Source organism: Bos indicus x Bos taurus, chromosome 3 (genome assembly GCF_003369695.1).
Source record: "Bos indicus x Bos taurus breed Angus x Brahman F1 hybrid chromosome 3, Bos_hybrid_MaternalHap_v2.0, whole genome shotgun sequence".
Taxonomy (NCBI): domain Eukaryota; kingdom Metazoa; phylum Chordata; class Mammalia; order Artiodactyla; family Bovidae; genus Bos; species Bos indicus x Bos taurus.
The window spans coordinates 20551376-20570793 of record NC_040078.1 but is presented as its reverse complement, the minus strand read 5'-3'; the positions used below and the strand labels follow the sequence as shown (position 1 = coordinate 20570793).

The following is a 19418-nucleotide window of genomic DNA, read 5'->3' as shown; positions in this document are numbered from 1 at the left end:
GAACACGTGCATGTGCCTGCCCTAAGCAGTAAGTCTTTTCTGCCTCTGGGGTCCAGGCAGGTTTCAGTGTGTAGACTCTCATCTCCTGTCTCAGTGTTCACCCTTCCTATGGAAGTACTTCCCCCTGCCTTACTCCCTCCCTCTTCATTTATCTCATTAGTCATACTGGCCTAATAGATCCTCAGTTAGGGGGAGAATAATTCAAATTTCAACTTCCAGCATTATACATGACATGAGTTGTTCTAGATCACCACAGATATTTCCACCAAAGTCTGCGTGAAACAGTGAGAAGTCATTTTGGCCTAGTTTATCTATTCTAGAATAGATAAACATTTACTGAACAAATGAGGACAGCTGTATTTACTGAATATTGGAATGCCTCTGTGCATGAAAGCAAAGATCCTCATCCTTATGAAGCTTACATTTTAATGCAGAGACAAATAAATAATGACTTAATAAATAAGTATTCTTTATAGTAAATCAGAAGATGATAAATTCTATGGGGAAAAAAAGGTAGAGCAAAGTGAAGGGAAATCTGTAGTGTGTGGAGGCAGTAGGGAAGCCACACTACTCAGTGTATCAGGAAAGGCCTCATGAAGAGGAGGTCTGAACAGAGACTTGGAGGAAGTGAGGGAATGAGCCAGACACATGTTGGGGAGAGCATCTCAGGACAGCAGGGCTGTGGTCCTAAGGCAGGATTTTGCAGTGTATTCAAGGAGACTGGGGTCTGGGGTGCAGTCAGAGAGGTGTTGGGGGCCAGATCATGGAGGGCCTTGGAGACTATTTTGAGGGCTGGTTTTTACTGAGTCAGAGAGCATCGTAGGACATTGGGGTTTTGTTTTCTAACAGGTTTACGGAGATAAAATTCATATACCGTACAGCTCACCCCCCTTTAAAGTATACAATTCAGTGGTTTTTGGTGTATTCAGAGACATGTGCAAACACCACCACAGTCAATTTTAGAACATTTTCATCACCTCAAAAAGAATCGTCCAGCCTTAAGCAACCACTAATCTACTTTCTGTCTCTATCGATTTCCCTGTTGTGGACATTTCATCTAAATGGAAGCCTGTAACATACAATTTTTTGTGAGTGGCTTCTTTTACTTAGTATAATGTTTTCAAGGTTCATCTGTGTTATAGCTGTCTTTACTTTTGACAGATGAATAGTATTTCATTGTGTGAAATGAAATACCATATTTTGTTTACCTAAATTTGTCAGTGGCGGACATTTGAGTTGATTCCACCTTTTGGCTGTTATAAATAAGGCTGCTATAAACATTTCTGTACAAGTTTTTGTGTGTATTGTAAAGTTTTGAGCAGAATCATGACATCTGACTTATATTTTATCAGAATTACCATGGTGATCAAAGCTAAAATGAATTAAGAGAAGTATTATTTATCTTAAAATGTTCAGAATGAACAGGGGTTATTATAAAAATGCAAATTTCCCAGACATGTATAAATGAACTATGCATGCTAAGTGTGTGTGTGTGTGTGTGTGCATGCACTCTCAGTCATGTCCAGCTCTTTGTGACTCTATGGACTGTAGCCTGCCAGGCTGCTCTGTCTATGGAATTTTCCAGACAAAAATACTGAAGTGGGTTGCCATTTCCTACTCCAGGGGATCTTCCCGACCCAGGGATTGAACGCGCATCTCTTATGTCTCGTGGATGCTTTACGACCAGTGCCACCTGGGAAGTAAACTAAATGAATTGTGTGAAAGTGGAAGTGTCAGTTGCTCAGTTGTGTCTGACTCTCTGCAACTCCATGGACTGTAGCTCGCCAGGCTCCTCAGTCCATGGAATTTTCTAGGCAAGAATACTAGGCAAGTGCGTAGCCATTCCCTTCTCCAGGGGATTTTCCTGAGCCAGGGATCAAACCTGCAGGCAGATTCTTTACTGTTCTTGGCCACCAGGGAAGCCCGTACATGAACTATACCCATTATGTATTCACCTACAATAGACTGGGGGCTTCCCTGGTGGCTCAGTAAAGGATCCGCCTGCAATGCAGGAGTCCACCTGCAATGTAGGAGACCTGGGTTCAGTCCCTGGGTCAGGAAGATCCCCTGGAGAAGGAAATAGCAAGCTACTCCAATATTCTTGCCTGGGAAATCCCATGGACAGAGGAGCCTGGAGAGTTATAGTCCATGGGGTCACAAAGAATCAGACACAACTAAGCGACTAAACCACCACCACAATAGGCTATCATTATTCTAGTTGTGTTTCCAAAGCATGTGATCCTACCTTGCAAATAAATAAGCATCTTGATTTGGGTTTTGAGCTGGCTCGCCTGATGACTTCACAAGTCAATCAGTGTTAAGGAGTTCTGGATCCTTGCTGGAAGCAGTTGACACGCTAGGTTAGCTGTGTGAGCCGAGAGGTCAAGAACCAGATCAGAACGGATAGAATTATTCTCCCAATAGATGAAATCCCCCTGTCTTCTCAGAGTACAGGGTAGAAGTGAAGGAGAAGAGGGCGGTGAGGTGACTGTAGTAGTCAGTAGTGCTGTCAGCATTGCCTGAGCCCCTGAACTGTGTGTGAAGAGAGCGCTTCAGCCTTCCACGTTGCTGTCCGTCAGTTCAGTACTTTCTTTAGACTTTTGACAAGGGGGAAAGGTAACGCTAGATCAACCAGCCTTTTACTGCCAGATTCCCTTTCAAACCAATAATAATGATTACACATAGTAGGTTCTCTATAACTCCACTGGATCCAATTAAACCCTCATTAACTATAAGCCTGCACAATAATTGTTTCATTTTTCAGTTATTTTTCTTTCTAACTAGCAAAGAGAGATGAAGAAAAATAGGCTTACCCCCCAACTAATTCATGCTTATTGTACTATAAAAATTAAGTTTAAAAGTCAAAATCATTCATACTATTACACAACTCAGAGCTAACCACTGTTAATATTTTGGTATATTTTCTCCTAATTTATTTTAAGATTTATTTTTATTTATTTTATTTTTGGTTGTGCTGGGTCTTCATCGCTGTACGCAGGCTACCTGTAGTTGCCAAGAGTGGGGGCTACCCTTCGTTATGTTGCTTGGGCTTCTCGTCTGTGGCTTCTCTTGTTGCGATGCATGGCTTCTAGCATGCAGGCTTCAGTAGCTGTGGCCCGTGGACTCAGTAGTTGTAACTTGCGGGCCCTACTAGCTCAGTGGTTCTGGCACGTGGACTTAGTTGCCCCGCAGCATGTGGGATCCTCTTGGGCCAGGGATTGAACCCAGGTCCCCTGCATTGGCAGGCAGATTCCTAACCACTAGGCCACCAGGGAAGCCCCTCCTGATGTTTTTTGCCTTTACTTGAAAGTTTTTGAGTTTTAGGATCACATTACATTCATTGTCTTTAAAGTTTTGACATGTTTTGCTTATTTTTAAGTGTACTTTTAATTATGCCATATTATTTAAATTATTTTAAATGATCCTAATAGCTCTACAGTTTCAATTTTAAGGGTGTATCTCTGTTTAACTATTACTATTCAACATTTAGATTGTTTATAGATTTTTGCTTGATATAAATATTGCAGTAAGCATCATGTATATCGATAAATCCTTGTCGTACCTCTGAATTATTTTCTCAAGATAAATGTACAGTGAGGCAGTCTCAAATATTGCTACTAGAAATGTAAGTCCATAACTTTTCTGGAAAGCAACATGAGGCTTCCCTGCTGGCTCAATTGGTAAAGAATCCACTTGCACTGCAGGAAACGCAGCTTCGATCCTTGGGGTGGGAAGATCCCCTGGAATAGGAAATGGCAACCCACTCCAGTATTTTTGCCTGGGAAATCCCATGGACAGAGGAGCCTGGTGGGCTGCAGTCCATGGGATCACAAGAGATGGACAGGACTGAGCAACTAAACAACAACATTCAGAGGCATGGGGTTGACTTCATGGTTCTTGTTGTTGAGGTTTTTTTCGCTTCTTGATTTCTGTTTGTTTCTTGATTTTTAAAGAAGCCCTGACTCAGGTGTTAGAAATGTTCTATATCTTGATGGAGGAAATGGTTACATGACTGGATATATTCTTCAGAATCATCAAATGATATCCTTAAAATTGGAACATTTATTGCCTATGAATTATATCTCAATTAAAAAATTAAAAATTTGAAAAATAGCACTGTAGTACCAAACTGACACTTTTTCCTTGATATAGTCAGAAGGATAAAAAAGATTGGTAAAAATCCACTTGCACTGCAGGAAATGCAGCTTCGATCGTTGGAACGGAAAGATCCCCTGGAGTAGGAAATGGCAACCCACTCCAGTATTTTTGCCTGGGAAATCCCACGGACAGAGGAGCCTGGTGGGCTGCAGTCCATGGCTGCAGAAGTAATTTTCTCATTATGTATTTCAGTGCTATTTAGTGACATGCCCGGGAACCACCAGATATAAGCTGGTGTTATGAGCACATGATGTGAGAAACAGTGACCTATAGCAATTCTTAAGAGGTGATTATGATAACACTAAGAAATTAAAATTTATTTAACATATACTATGTGTTAGACACTGTACTTTATACCTGTGCTGTCCAAAAAGGTAACCAGTAGCCTCTGTAACTATTGAGTACTTGAAATGTGGCTAGCCTAGTTTGAGGTATGTTACAAGTATAAAATACATAATGGATTCAGACTTAATACACAAAAACTATAAAATATCTCAATTTTTAAAGTTGATAATGTCTAAGTTATATGGGTTAAATAAAATATACAATTAAAATTTATTTTACCTGTTTCTTTTATCTTTTTAATGTGCTTATCAGAACATTTAAAATTACATAGCCACTCCCTTTTGTGACTTGCTTTTCATTTCTGTGGGATAGTAGTGTTTTATTCATTAAATTTTTTCTAATTCTCATAACCCAGTGAGGTAGGTATTTGTATTATCATCAACCTCATTTTTCAGATGAGGCTTAGAGCAGATAAGTACTTTTTCCAGTCATGGAGCTGCTGCTGCTAAGTCACTTTAGTCGTGTCTGACTCTGTGCAACCCCATAGAGCCCACCAGGCTCCCCCGTCCCTGGGATTCTCAGTGGCAAAGCTGGAATTGAACTCAGTTTGTTTCCAGTCTGAGCACACAGTTGAAATAATATTTTAGGAAGTTTTATCTAGCTATGATTTTTTAAATCCCTTGCTTATGAATGTCACTTATAGCCAAGATGTGTTTTTACCTAATGGAAATTGTGTGATGCTTTCTGCTTACTAAAAAAATACTGTAAACCAAAGCAGGGGAAAAAACAGTACAAAAGTAAGGAATTGTTTAGTTTTCTTTCATGGTTTTTGCCATCCAATGATAATTAAGAATGAGATTTAAGACAGTGTTGCTCTTTGGGTAAAAATGACTAATTTGATTAACTAGTGGCGGCTGTTAGTTTTATTACTACCTGAGATGATGCCTGAATGTTGGTAATAATAGAATTCTGATTTGTTCTTTTTTTTTTTTTTTTTTTTGAGAGAGTACAGTTTAGGGCTTAGAAAACAGTTTATAGTTTGAATTTCTATAAATAAATAGGAAGCTGGGAGGATGTCAATTCATATTATCAACAGGTTCTTTATAGATTTCTACTTAAACAAGTAACACTAGAAACTTGGACCTTCTCCTGTAACCATGAGTTGGTTTGATCTCTGAATTATTTACTGAAAAATTAGGATCCTATGACAGAATTTGCATTTCAAAGAAAGAGGAATCCAGAGGACACTTCTTCACTTGTAGGTATTTCAGAATCAGTTTTGAAACTGTTGGAACTATCACCATCTTGGTAGGGATTTGGGGGAGAGTTTGATTTTTCTCTTGTAACAAAATGTTAAGACACCATTGCCAAGAGCTGTGATGGAGTGTATCGCCTATCACTGACAAGTATTTATTGAGCGCTATTATGTGTAAGGTTCTGTGCAAGGTGTTAGAAAGATGAAAACATTTTTTATATCATTAAATGTCTCAATGTCTAATGGAAAAATAGGCATATAAATGAATAACTCTAATACAATGCTTTTTTAAAAAATTAAATTAATCCAAGATTCAAATCTAAGTGTGTCCCCTGATTCCAGTTTATTTGTATATTGAAACATATTTTTTAATTAAAAATCGCTTTTTGTTACAAAATCAGTATATAATCCTTATAGGAAAAAAAGTTTATTGCTGCTAAGCAAAAAGAAGATAATAAAAATATTCATACTACCACCATCTCAGCATTGGAAATGTCAATGTCTTGATGATTTAGATTTTTTCCTGTGAATATATACATATACATGTTTAAATAAAGTGGAATATACTATACATGTACTTTCAATGAAAATACTTATATGTCATTTTTAATGACCGAATGGTATTCTGTTGTGTGCTATGCTATGCTAAGTCACTTCAGTCGTGTCCGACTCTGTGTGACCCCATAGACGGCAGGCCACCAGGCTCCGCCGTCCCTGGGATTCTCTCCAGGCAAGAACACTGGAGTGGGTTGCCATGTCCTTCTCCAATGCGTGAAAGTGAAGTCGCTCAGTCGTGTCTGACTCTTAGCGACCCCATGGACTGCAGCCTACCAGGCTCCTCCGTCCATGGGATTTTCCAGGCAAGAGTAGTGGAGTGGGGTGCCACTGCCTTCTCCTCTGTTGTGTGATTGTGCTGCAATTTATTTAACCAATTGTCAGTTTTTTGTCCATTCAACAAGTACTTACTGAGCACTTATGTATTCCAGAAGCTATCTTGAAGCTATACATGGTGATGAACAAAACAAATATTCTTTGATAGTCATTGTTTATCACTTTTTGCTCTTATAAGCAGTACTATAACAAACATAATTTTATATACATCTTTACACACTTGTCCATGTATTCTCTTAGGATAATAGTAATGCCAAACAATCTGCTGATTTCACTTCATATATTATCTCATTTAATGTTCATGATCCAGAAGGTAATATTGTTGTGGTCCCAATTTGCAAGTGAAAGAACTAGAACATTAAGAGAAAAATTAAGTAGTTTGCCTTAGGTCGTAGAGCAAGGAAGTGCAAAGCTAGAATTCAGGTTCAGATTTCTGTCATCCTAGATTCCATGCACTGCTAGCAATGTTGAGATGAAATTACTGCATCAGAGACTATTAACTTTTTTAATATGCTTAAATACTAATTTGCCATCCAGAAAAGTTTTGTTTATACCTTCACATCATACCCTTCCAACCCCAAGGTTAACTGCTCCTGATTTTTAAAAATAGCAAATTTAAAAAATAATTTGTACAGAGAAAGTTAAAAACCATTTTATTTCAACTCAAATGCAGAGAAAAAAGCAGCAGCAGATAGTGTGAAATAAGAGACCAGTAAATGAGACAGCCAGAAATAAGAGGCAGAGGCAGATCCTGTGTGGTTTCAAAGCAGCCCCCCGCCACTGGCTCTCCACAGTGCCTTTAAGAGGCACTGATCTTACACTGGTTCAGTGATAGACCTCCACCCCCACCGCTATGTCACTGAGGATACTTTTTTTATTTTGCTTGAGCTAGTTTGAATGGGTTTCTGTTTCTTGCAACCAGAAGTTTGCCATTAAGGAAAAGGGATATTCTCTTTTGCAAGTTTATAGGCTATGCCTTTTTGTGTAGTATGTAAGACCCTATCCAGTGTTTGCATATTTGTTTCAGGATTTGTTGGGTTAGACAGTAAAAAACTTTAAATGAAAGGAAAAACTCAAAAATGCTAACTCTGTGTAGTGAGACATGAGCGACTCATTTACTTCTTTATTTCTTATGTTACTTGCATTTTAATGTTTTTTAATGATGAGAAAAATTTTAAGATATTCCACAGAGTTTTAAAAGTCAGTTTGGTACCATTTGCAATTACTAAGTAGTAAAGTATATAGTAGCACACCCTCTACACAGCCCTGCAAAACTGTATTTAACTTCTCCAGTTGAATGATGCATCTTTCAGGACATAAGTTCTTTCATTAGGATTATCATTAGAACTCCTCGGCTTGAATGAAACCTATTATTTATAAATCACCTTGTGATACCCTTTGGTCTTTTAAGAGGCAGTGTAGCACAGCAGTTAAGAGCAACAGCTCTAAGGACTTCCCTGGTGTCCAGTGGCTAAGACTTCGAGCTCCCAGTGCAGGGAAACTGGGTTCAGTCTCTGATTGAGGCACTGTATCCCATATGCTACAACTAAGACCCAGCAAAGCCAAATAAATAGTTTTGTTTTTTTTTTTAAAGAACCAAGGGCTGTAGGGCCAGACTACCTTTTTTGGTGGGGAGGAGGGGTGGGAGTGCTGCATCAGGGCTTAGCTGCGGCATATGGGATCTAGTTCCCTGACCAGGGATTGAACCCAGGCCCCCTGCATCGGGAGCTCGGAGTCTTAGCCACTGGACCATCAGGGAAGTCCCCAGAATACCTTTTATAAATCCTAGTTTTGCCATGTGTCCACTTGTATGACCTTAGGCAAATTATTTAACTTTTTTGTACCTCCATTTTCTCAACTGTAAAGTGGAGGTAATAATAGCTCCTTATATCATTGTTATTATGATTGGATGATATAATATGTATAAAATATTAGAGGAAAATCTGGCACAGGAGAAGCACTTAATATGTGTTGCTTGCTGCTGCTGCTGTTATTACCATTACATTGGGGGAAAATCAAGTAAAAAAAGACTGGATACTCATCATCACCGCCTCTGTTGTCACCCATACTTCCAAATCACTTGGTTTGAAAACTCTTACTTTAACATAATTCAAGAGCAGAATTCTATTATTATGCCCAGCAATATTGGGGTTATGGTAAAATTTACTGTGCTGCTGCTAAGTCACTCCAGTCATGTCCGACTCTGTGCGACCCCATAGACGGCAGCCCACCAGGCTCCCCCGTCCCTGGGATTCTCCAGGCAAGAACACTGGAGTGGGTTGCCATTTCCTTCTCCAATACATGAAAGTGAAAAGTGAAAGTGAAGTTGCTCAGTCGTGTCCGACTCTAGCGACCCTATGGACTGCAGCCTACCAGGCTCCTCCTTCCATGGGATTTTCCAGGCAAAATACTGAGTGGGTTGCCATTTCCTTCTCCAATGCAGGAAAGTGAAAAGTGAAAGTGAAGTTGCTCAGTCATATCTGACTCAGCAACCTCATGGACTGCAGCCTACCAGGCTCCTCCGTCCATGGGATTTTCCAGGCAAGAGTACTGGAGTGGGGTGCCATTGCCTTCTCCAAAATTTACTATGAAGATAGCCAAATGGCAGGTGACTTTTGTGGTCTGTGCAGGAAAAACTTTAGCTCACGCATTTTTGCTCACGAAAATTTCCCCTTTGAAACCTCCAGACTCGGTACCTCTATAATTAATAGACTTTCACAGAGTCTTTAACATCCATGCTTGCTACAGAGAGGTTGTTTGGAGCTTTGTTTCTTGTTGGTTTGGGGAGGGGGGGGGTTTGTTTGTTTTGGTATGGTGGTCACCATTCTACTTCTGTAGTTGTTGCTCTGACAAATTGATGTGGTCTTGAATGTTCCCAATAGTGAGAAAGTACATCTATCACTCTCTTTCTTCTCAGATGATAATCTCCTTTCATACCTTTATGAAAGTGATGTTACAGGCAGTTCAGTCTTTGAGGAGTCCATCTTTTGTCCTATGGACCATGAGGATAATCCTTTCTCCTCACATGAATGACACATGCAAAGTGTTGGATACATGCAGAATCCCATTGGTTGCTGTTTTTCCCTATTTCTTCACAGGAGGGAGAGGAAGTAAGACGAAGGGCTCCTGTTTACTTGTTTTGCTTTGCTTATTTTTTCATAAATCAGGTGTCCTGGTACTAAGGTGGAAACTGGGAAGGAGTAGTCTACAACAGGTGGTTACATTGTTTGTAAGAAAGTATCCTGGGGTAAAGTAACCTCATTATAATCAAGGAAATATTTTATATCTTAAATTGAGTGTTTCCCACGGTTTGTTCTATAGAAAACTTGTTTGGGAGATATTGATAGATATTTTTAAAAGTTTTTTGGACAACTAAATCACTGTATCCTCCTGGAAACTAGAGAGATTCACATTAGCGTGTTAAAGATTGTGAGAAACGTCAGAGTATAGAAACCATTTAGATATAGAAGCTTTTATCTTAATTATATCTTAACATGGAGAAGGCAATGGCAACCCACTCCAGTACTCTTGCCTGGAAAATCCCATGGATGGAGGAGCCTGGTAGGCTGCAGTCCACGGGATTGCTAAGGGTCAGACATGACTGAGCGACTTCACTTTCACTTTTCACTTTCATGCATTGGAGAAGGAAATGGCAACCCACTCCAATGTTCTTGCCTGGAGAATCCCAGGGACAGAGGAGCCTAGTGGGCTGCCATCTCTGGGGTCGCACAGAGTCAGACACGACTGAAGCGACTTAGCAACAGCATATCTTAACATAGTAGTTTTGGGTTTCCCTTGTGGCTCAGCAGTAAAGAATCCACCAGCAATGCAGGAGACACAGTTTCAATCCCTGGATCAGGAAGATCTGGAGAAGGAAATGGCAACCCACTCCAGTACTCTTGCCTGGGAAATCCCATGGACAGAGGAGCCTAGTAGGTTACAGTCCATGGGGTCCCAAAAGTGTTTAGCAACTAAACAACAAGAATATATGTAAATATAAGTTAGAAAATATAATGAATACTCTTGGATCCTTCACCAAAGGACTGGGAAATTGCCAATAACATGGATCTGTCTGTGTGTTCTGCTCCAATTATATCCCTTATCTCCCTACAACAAGTAAACAGTATCCTAAATTTTATATTTAATTCCCTTGCTTTGATGGGGAGAGTTGTATTTTTATCACTAATCCATGTATTTCTAAACATAAAATAAGCAAGTGTTGTTTAGTCTTGCTTATTTTTTAGCTTAATAAAGAAAATTGTATCATACTTTTCCACTGGCCATATGTCTAAGATTCATCTGTACTATTCCCTGTAACCTTGTTCATTCATTTTTCAGTACTGTGTACCATTCTACTGTGTAAATATACCACAGCTTGCTTCTCCATTCATCTGTCCATAGACATTTGAGTTATTGGTTTTTTGTTCTGTTTACTGTTGCTATTACTATTGGTTTAGTCACAGAGCAGCAAGAAAAAAATGTGAGCCAAGGGTATTGACAGATTGTTATGATTATACTATTTGGGAGGAAGATATTTATTGAGTAACTGCTTTGTATAAGGTACTTTTCCAAGACAGGGCCTAAAATACAAAGAAAATAAGATCCCTATCTTTAATGATCTTATGGTTCAGGTGGAGAACTCAAACAAACCTGTATTTCTCAGATTAGGATATGATTAGTACCAGAGTCACACAAAGGCGCAGAATAAGCATGACACGTCTTTTGGGATGTCTGTTTTCTTTAGAAGTCGGAGGGACTTCTAATTCCAGGAGTAGAATTAAGTAATTTAACTGGTCAACTCCTATGTGAAAAATAAAAATATGTTTATGTTGAAATTTAAAAGGCCCTTTTATGAAAAATAACAAAATTGTTATGTGTTTTTAAAGCAAAGTATCAGCCCTCAAAGAAAGTTGTAAGCCAGTAAACCAATTTGGACTGTACCCTCAATACTAATAAATTGATTCTCTTCTGTTGTTTAGGGGTTCTTAGGTACAAAAGTTTGAGAAGTGTTAATGTATGTAAGTTAAATAAAATGTGTCCAAAAAAGAAAGAATTAATTCTGGCAGCGTAAGCAGGAAATGCTTCACCACGAAGATAGCATTTGAACTAGACCTTGAAGAGTAAGTTGGATTTCTATAGGAAGAAAGAGCATTCAGGACTGAGAAAACAGCATAACTGAAGACAGGAGGTGGTGGGGAACGGTACATCGCATTTGAGAAATAATGAGTTCTAAGTTGGTAAAGTATACACCCAGTGAAGAGCAGTATGACCTCTATGTATGAGATTCTTAATATTTTCAGACGTAGATATCAAAGCCACCTTGTTCCCTTACTCCTGATAAAATTGCTGCCGGATGTTTAGGAAGAGTTTAGCACAATAGGTGACATTTAAGCTGAGGTCTCAACTTCTTTTAAAAAATAGAAATCTGATCCATGTATTCATTCAGCAAATACCTAATCCAGTGTCTGCTTTATATTGAGGATACACAAATCAAGAAGCTATTATTCGAGGTGGACTTGCAGGTAAAAAGTCTTTAGAGGAGAACTCCCACAGCTCCCACACTGCCGCTGTCCTCCGCCTTCCCTCCCATCAAGTGGTGAGCGCTGCTGGCTGAGCCCAGCCCTCCCACTTGGGCACCAGATTCCATTCCCTCACTTTCTCTAGGGCATCGCTCCAGACCTGCTTCTCTCTCAATCCTGAATGGGTTTTTCACACCCTATTGGATCATTCATAGAAGCACAGAAACATGCTAGGTTTTTTCCCCGTCTTTAAAAACTCTGTTAACCTCCTGTCTCTGCCCAGGTTCTATGCTATTTCTCTGTTCTCTTTTATAGCAAAATTCTTCAAGAGTTGTTTTTACTCACGGCCTCTGATTCCTCTCCTTATACATTCCCTTAAACCTGTATCTTCTTTTAAATCTTACCTCTTCTCTTAAGCCACTCCATTTAGCCTTTCATGCCTGTCATTCCCCGAAATCACTTTTGTTGTGGTTCCAGGGATTTCCATGTGGCTAAACTCAGAATCAACTTTTAGTACTCATTTTACTTGACATTACAGCAGCATTTGACACTGTTGACCAGTTCCTTCACTTTGAAAGACTTTTACCACTTAGCTTCCAGAAACTACACTCTGCTAGTCCTCTTACCTCACTTGCCATTCCTTCTCTGTCTCTTTTGTTCATTTTTCCTATTTTTGAAGTCCCTAAAACTCTATTCTTGGACTCCCTCTCTTCTTGTGTACACCTCACTCCTTGCTAGTCTTATGGCTTTAAATTATAGCCTCTAATGACTCCCAGATTTACATCTCTAGTCTGAGTTTTTCCAACCTCAGCACTGTTGGTATTTGAGGACAGATAATTCTTTGTTGGGGGGAACTGTCCTGTACATTGTAGGATGTTCAGCAACATCCCTGGCCTTTACACACCAGAGGCCAGTGGCCCCACAGTTATGGCCACCAAAAATGTTTCCAGACATTGCCAGGTGTACCCTGAACATAAAATCACACACCTCTCCATTGAGACTCACTATTTTTAAAAATATTTTTATTTATTTATTTGGTTGCACTGGGTCTTAGTTACAGCAAGAGGGCTCCTTGCCTGCCACATGTGGGATCTAGGTCCCTGACCACGGATTGAACCCGGGCCCCCTGCACTGGGAGCCCAGAGCCCTAGCCACTGAACCACCAGGGAAGTCCTGAGAATCAATATTTTTAATCTGAGCTTCTCTCCCAAACTCCAGATGGATATATCCAACTGTCTAACTGACACTTCTATTTGAATGTCTAATAAACATCCATATTTAACAGTAATCAAACCAGGTTTCCAGTATTTCTTCTTAAATATAATCTTCCCTCAGACTTATCCATTCTCCTAGTTGCTTAGGCCAAAAATTTTGTCTTCCTGGCTCCCCTGTTTCTCTCACCTACATGCTGACTTATCAGTAAATCTTGTGATCCTTCCCTTCAAAGCATGTCCAGAACCTGATACCCTCTCATCACAACTGCCTGATTTGTACCACCATCACTTCCCATTAGGATGCCTTATCTTTAACCCCCTGTGTAGTGTGTTCTCAGTATAGCAGTAGAGCAAATCTATGAAAGTACATAATGTCACATCTCTGCACTAAACCCTCCAGGTGTTTCCTATCTTACTCAGAGTACAAATCACAATCCTTATGATCCTTATTACCAGGCCTCACATGAGCTCATCTTCACTCTCCCCTCTGTCCCCTTCCCTTAATCTCTCTAATCGCATCTCTTACCACCCAATACCTTATTCACCTCACTCCAGCTACATCTGCCTCCTTTCTGTTCCCTGAACATACCAGGCCTTGGAAGCCTGCAGATATGTCTTCTGTTGCCTTACTCAAGTCTTGGTTCCAATGTCAGTCTCTCAGTGAGGTCTTCCTTGACCACTGGATTTAAAATCTCACACCACCATCATTACCTCCAACTCTCCTTCAAACCTGCTTTGTTTTTCTCCATAGCATTCTCTTCATCTAACATATTACAGAGAGGCAGTGTAGCATCATGGTTAAAAGAACAAACTCTTGTTCTCTTAAATAAGATAACAAGATTATCTGGGTTTGCATGCATCCCAATTTGGTCATGTTCAAGATATGACTTGATTCCTGTGCCTTAATTTCATTGTGAAGTAGGATGGTTTCTATCTCATTAGAATTGTACTTCACATGTAGTAAGTGATTTTTTTTACCATTATTATTATTACATTTTACTTATCAATTTTGCTTATCTTCCTTCCTTCCCCATTGGAATATGTATGCCATGAGTGCAGAATTTTTTCACTTCACTTATTGCTATATTCAGAGCTTTTAAAATGGTGCCTGGCACATGGGCACTTAATAAATATTTGTTGATCAAATTGTTATCTCTGGAAAGACTATGGGGAAAAGAAGAGTCAAAGAAGATGAGCTTTATGTATACTATTTAACACTTTTACAGAAAGAATATATTCATGTATTACTCGTACCTCAAAAACTCACAGGCTTACATTGAAAATAGATACGAAAACAAATAAATTCCTAGAGGCATTGTACTGTGAGAGCAAGTTGGGTTTTACAAGATGCACTGGTCCACTAGGTAAAATGCAATAGGGATGGGACAGCTTTCTAGACAGAGGGAATAGTATATGCAAAAGCAAAGAAACATGAAACATACTAGTAGCTCTGACAACCGTAATCAGTATTTTGAGCTATTAGAAGTTCCATCTTGTCGTTTTCTCTCCCCCATTCCGATATTGCAGCTAAGTATTTGGCTATAATTAGAAGCTTATTACTCCATTAAGGCAAATATCTTGGATTTTTTTCTCATTATTTTTCAGAATGTCTTATTCTGTTTTCTTGCTCCCTAGAAATTCCATTCATTTTTTTCCATTATACCACTCTTCAGATCTGATTCTAAATTCCTTTAATGTTTTTGTTGTAAGAAACTCACATGTAATTTCCATCTGTGGAGTACAGTTTGTTTTTTTTTAGATAGATAGATATTGTTATAATATATAGATTTATTTAGGAACACAGTCTTTTCAATTATTTTAGTAATTAAAATTTAAAATTCTGTGTTAGTCTCTAGTCCCTTACCAAAGACTTAAAAGTAAAGAAACTTGTTTTTCAATGTGTGATGCAAGATTTTTTGAGTTTGACTTTTAAAAATTAGGGCTTTTTTCTGCCCACCTTCCTTCTACCCATAGAGCCCAAAATGACAGCACAAACCAAGACAAGTGATAGTGCTGATCCACTAGGTTAGCTCCTGGTGCCACCTCTGTTTATCCCATCTCTCACGTTGCTTTGTGATTGTGTATCCCTCTGACTCAGAGTCCCTTAAAGTTTAGAAGTCATAACAAGTGTTCATATAGACACCTCACTCAAGTGCCTACCATATAACGGATGCTCAGTAAATACTGCTACATTTAATTGAACTGAGCTGAATTGACTGGGTTTACAGTACCACAGGGGAAGGGGATTTTTGAGTGTGCTTTTTAAGTAAGATGGATTTAAAACAAATCTGGGAAGAAAAATCATTCTGTTTTGTTGTTTTTAAACAGTCTAAATTTGGGGTACAGATACCAATATGTTCATCACCCATAATTTTTAAAGCATTCTGAAGTGACTCATCGAAGTCCCCAAATAGATACTTTTTAAAAAGCCACAATAGCCCTGGGGAACAAAATTAGGCCTAGCAGATATAGAGTGTTTTCTCTTTGCAGGCAAGAATGTGGGGTCTTGTTGATCCACAGAGCAGGATCCTTAAGTACAATTTCAGGAAGGTCACTCCTTTCCTTTGCACATGTAGCACAGTCTCAAGTGAAGCAAAGATCACCTCATAGGTTTTGATAGGGTTTCCCAGCATATTTGTTTCATTCTTACCAAAAGTCACTAATCAAAGACTTCTTGTGTTATCTTTCAAAAAAAAAAAAAAATGCTGCCTCATTTCCTGACACTTATTTTCTGACCTCAAAGTGTCTCCTGGCCAAGTGGCCAGAGCCAGGCTAGACAGAGGTGCCGTTATTAACAGAGGTGTTCAGTGGATGAATAGATGAGTTTAGCTTCTACTCTTTTCCCTCTATTTCACCATTTTCTTCTTTTGCAAAGGAGTTTGGAATTTAAATTCTCTAAGCCTAGAATCTTCCAGGTCTAAAACTGCCACAACAGTGGTAATAATAAGTTACCTGATCATTTCACCAAGCCTCTGCCTGCTACTAGACCTGTATCCTGAGAAGGAGTCCAGCATACTTCTAAGTACTGCCTCCCAAACTCCAGTATTACAGAGAAGGCTTCAGTATACCTTTATTGGGCCCCTACTAAGTGTCAGCCTCTGTGCTAAACCCTGAAGATCTAAGATGAATAAATCTTAGTCCCACCCTAAGTAACTCACAGTCTATTTTGGCATCAATACTGTATGGAGTACCTAATTAATAATAATATGGTACTAAAACAGCTCTAGGACAGAGTGATAATGATGGCGGTGACTAGTTCAGCATGGAGGAGAGTTAGGGAAGGCTTCACAGAAAAGGTGGCCTTTAATCCTCAGCCTTAACGATACAAGGGATTTCATCAGACAAAGGAGGGGTAGTGAATCATTTAAGACTTAGGACATAAGAGCAAAAGCATAAAGGTGTGAAAGCTTAGGACACATTTAGGGAACAATGAATGGTTGGGGACGAAAGGCACATAGGCTGCATAGCTGGTGAGAGATGGAACCAGACAAGTGAGAGTATTGTGTGGATTGGAGAGCTGGATTTGAATCCCAGCTAAGCCACTTCTTAGCTGTTGTGACCTTCTCAAGTCACTTAGTCTCTCATTTTTAAAGTGAGGATAATAGCATAAATACATATTTTTTGTTTATATGTATACACACATATAGCTTAAACCAATTCTCAGAACAAAATAAATACAACAGTTGTTATTAGGCCACATTATAAAGAGCCTTGGATTTTAATTTGTATATGATTCTATAAGCAAAAGAAAGTTTTTAAAGCAGAAGAGGAGAAAGTATACAATAGGATATAACTTGTGTTTAGAAAATTGGTGCCACTTTGGATAGCAGATTGGATAAAGACTAGATGAGAGGCACAATAAAAGTTCGGAGGCAGTTTTAAGAGTATAAGTAAGAGGTACTGATATAATATGGCTCTGAGATTGTACAGCCTTGTCCTTAAAAATTCTGGATTTCAGACTAGAAATTTCAAACTTGAAAAATCCTGCAAGTTTAAAACTAAAAACACAGTGAGAACTCGGGGGAAGTGCAAAAAGGTGCTCTCCCAGTCCAGATGTTTTCATGCTCAACTGCTGCCTCTATTCTGCACCCAGATATCAGACCAGTGCTTCTTGTGTTCTACTCATGATATCCTTTCATCTACGTAGATATTATGAGCAAGATACTCTGTTTTGGAGATGCCTTTTGTTTTTTCTTCTTTTTTTTCTTTTTCCCCTTTGAGTAACTCAAGTCTACTGGTCAGTTTCCTAGAGGAAGTTCTGGCTTCTGGACTGCACAGCCGAAGCAAGGAAAGCTCTCAGGTTACATCAAGGTCAGCAAGCAGAAGATGAAATGGTGATGGAGAGGTGAGCCGAATGGTACAACTTCCCCTCTTGCGTCGCTGCAGGCTTTCTCCACTGACCAGAGGCATGTTGGAGAAGAGCCTTGGGTTTTGTGCTTGTTGTTATAACCCACATCCAGGTAGCCTGCTGATTCCTGAACTGTTGGCACAGACACCAAGACTCCCGGTGATGAGTTGAGAATAAGTCTGAGCCCATTCCACTCCACTTTTCTCATGGTTTCTTTATCAAATAAATAAGTGTATTCCTTAATTAGCAGATTGGGATTGACTTATATACACTACTATGTATAAAATAGATAACTAATGAGGACCTACTGTATACAGCTATAGCACGGGGAGCTCTCCTCCATTCTCTGTGGTGACCTAAATGGGAAAGAAACTAAAAACGAAGGGATATAATGTATACATATAGCTGACTGACTGCTGTACAGCAGAAACTAACACAACATTGTAAAGGGACTATACTTCAATAAAAATTAATTTTTTTAAATAGCTCATGAACTCATAATTTAGGCAAACTGAATAGTAAGAACAAAAGTATGTATGTACAGATGTTTACAGTATTTGGAGTTGATTAACAAAATTAAACCATTTGTATCAGTTCAAAAAAATGTATTCCTTGTATTTGATAGCACAATCACTTCAGTTTCTGATGAATTTTGTTGGGCTCTTACTTGAGTACAGGATTAGAGCTTAAAGGAGTTTTAAAAAGTAAAAATTAGATGCATATACTACAGACTCTCTTCTCTTGACCCCTTTTATTTTTCATTAACGTCACATTTCTACACAAATCATTTCTGAAAACTCATATTTCTATAAGAACCATCCAAAAATTGTTTGTCCCTAAATTGCAGTTTTCTGTGGTACTGAGAAACCATGTATGAAGACAATAAAAGTCCATTTTATGAAAAGATACAAGTGATTTGTTTTTGTTTCTTTGGGGTTAATAACTATTTATGGGAATTTATGAGATGAGGCATGAGCTGGCTGTACACCAAACAGAGAGAAGGCATGGCCTGTACCCAAAGGATAGGTAAAGTATGTCAAGGCAAATAATATATTCTGGTGTCAATTTCACTTCTGTTGAAAGCAGTGGAAATTGATAATGTCATTAATACCAGGAAATTATGGTATGCTCAAATCCTACCACAGTCCTTTCCTGGTGCTTGGCATAAAATTTTTAAACCTTCCTTTTATGTTGATAAATTTTCTGTAGCATCAGATAGCCTAGGCTCAAATCTGTGTCACAGTTATGTGGCTTTGGGAATGTTATTAAGTCTCTTGGTGGTTCAGTTTCCTCATCTATTAATACAAAAAGAGAGTAATTCAATTCCTCCTTATAGGACTGTAAGGACTAAATAAGATGAGAGGATACATAGAAAGCACTTAGAACAATGTCTGATACATAGTAAACCACCCAGTGAAATTTGACTTATAGTATAAATAATATGGATTCTGTCTCCAAGTTGGGGATACAGAATCACTACACAAAATGACTGAATTTCTGTCATCCTCCCACTACATTAATCAGCAGTTTAAGAAGTAGGAGGGAAGAGCCTAAGGGTCATTGGACCCATCTCCCCCTTCTCCGCTCAGCTCTCGGCCATTGTTTCACCATACACTCATGAGAAGCCCCTAAGGCTTTTGTCCATATTACAGCTAAGGGCTAAGATCTAATAAGTTCTGTTCTCTTTTATTTTTAAATAATAATAAGTAAGGCAGCCTTACTTTTAAGGCTAGGGGAGACAAGTTTTA

The 19418-nt window shown here is 38.9% G+C and overlaps 1 protein-coding gene across 1 annotated transcript in view; it reads left to right on the top strand.

The window, feature by feature from the left end:
* Positions 1-18578, top strand: part of VPS45 (vacuolar protein sorting 45 homolog) — a 66650-nt gene extending 48072 nt beyond the window's left edge. Inside the window, exon 15 of the mRNA XM_027534729.1 lies at positions 17565-18578. Within this exon, the coding sequence (XP_027390530.1) occupies positions 17565-17652 (88 nt within the window). The 3' untranslated portion in view covers positions 17653-18578. The remainder of the gene's footprint in view (positions 1-17564) is intronic.
* The last annotated feature ends 840 nt before the right edge of the window (positions 18579-19418 follow it).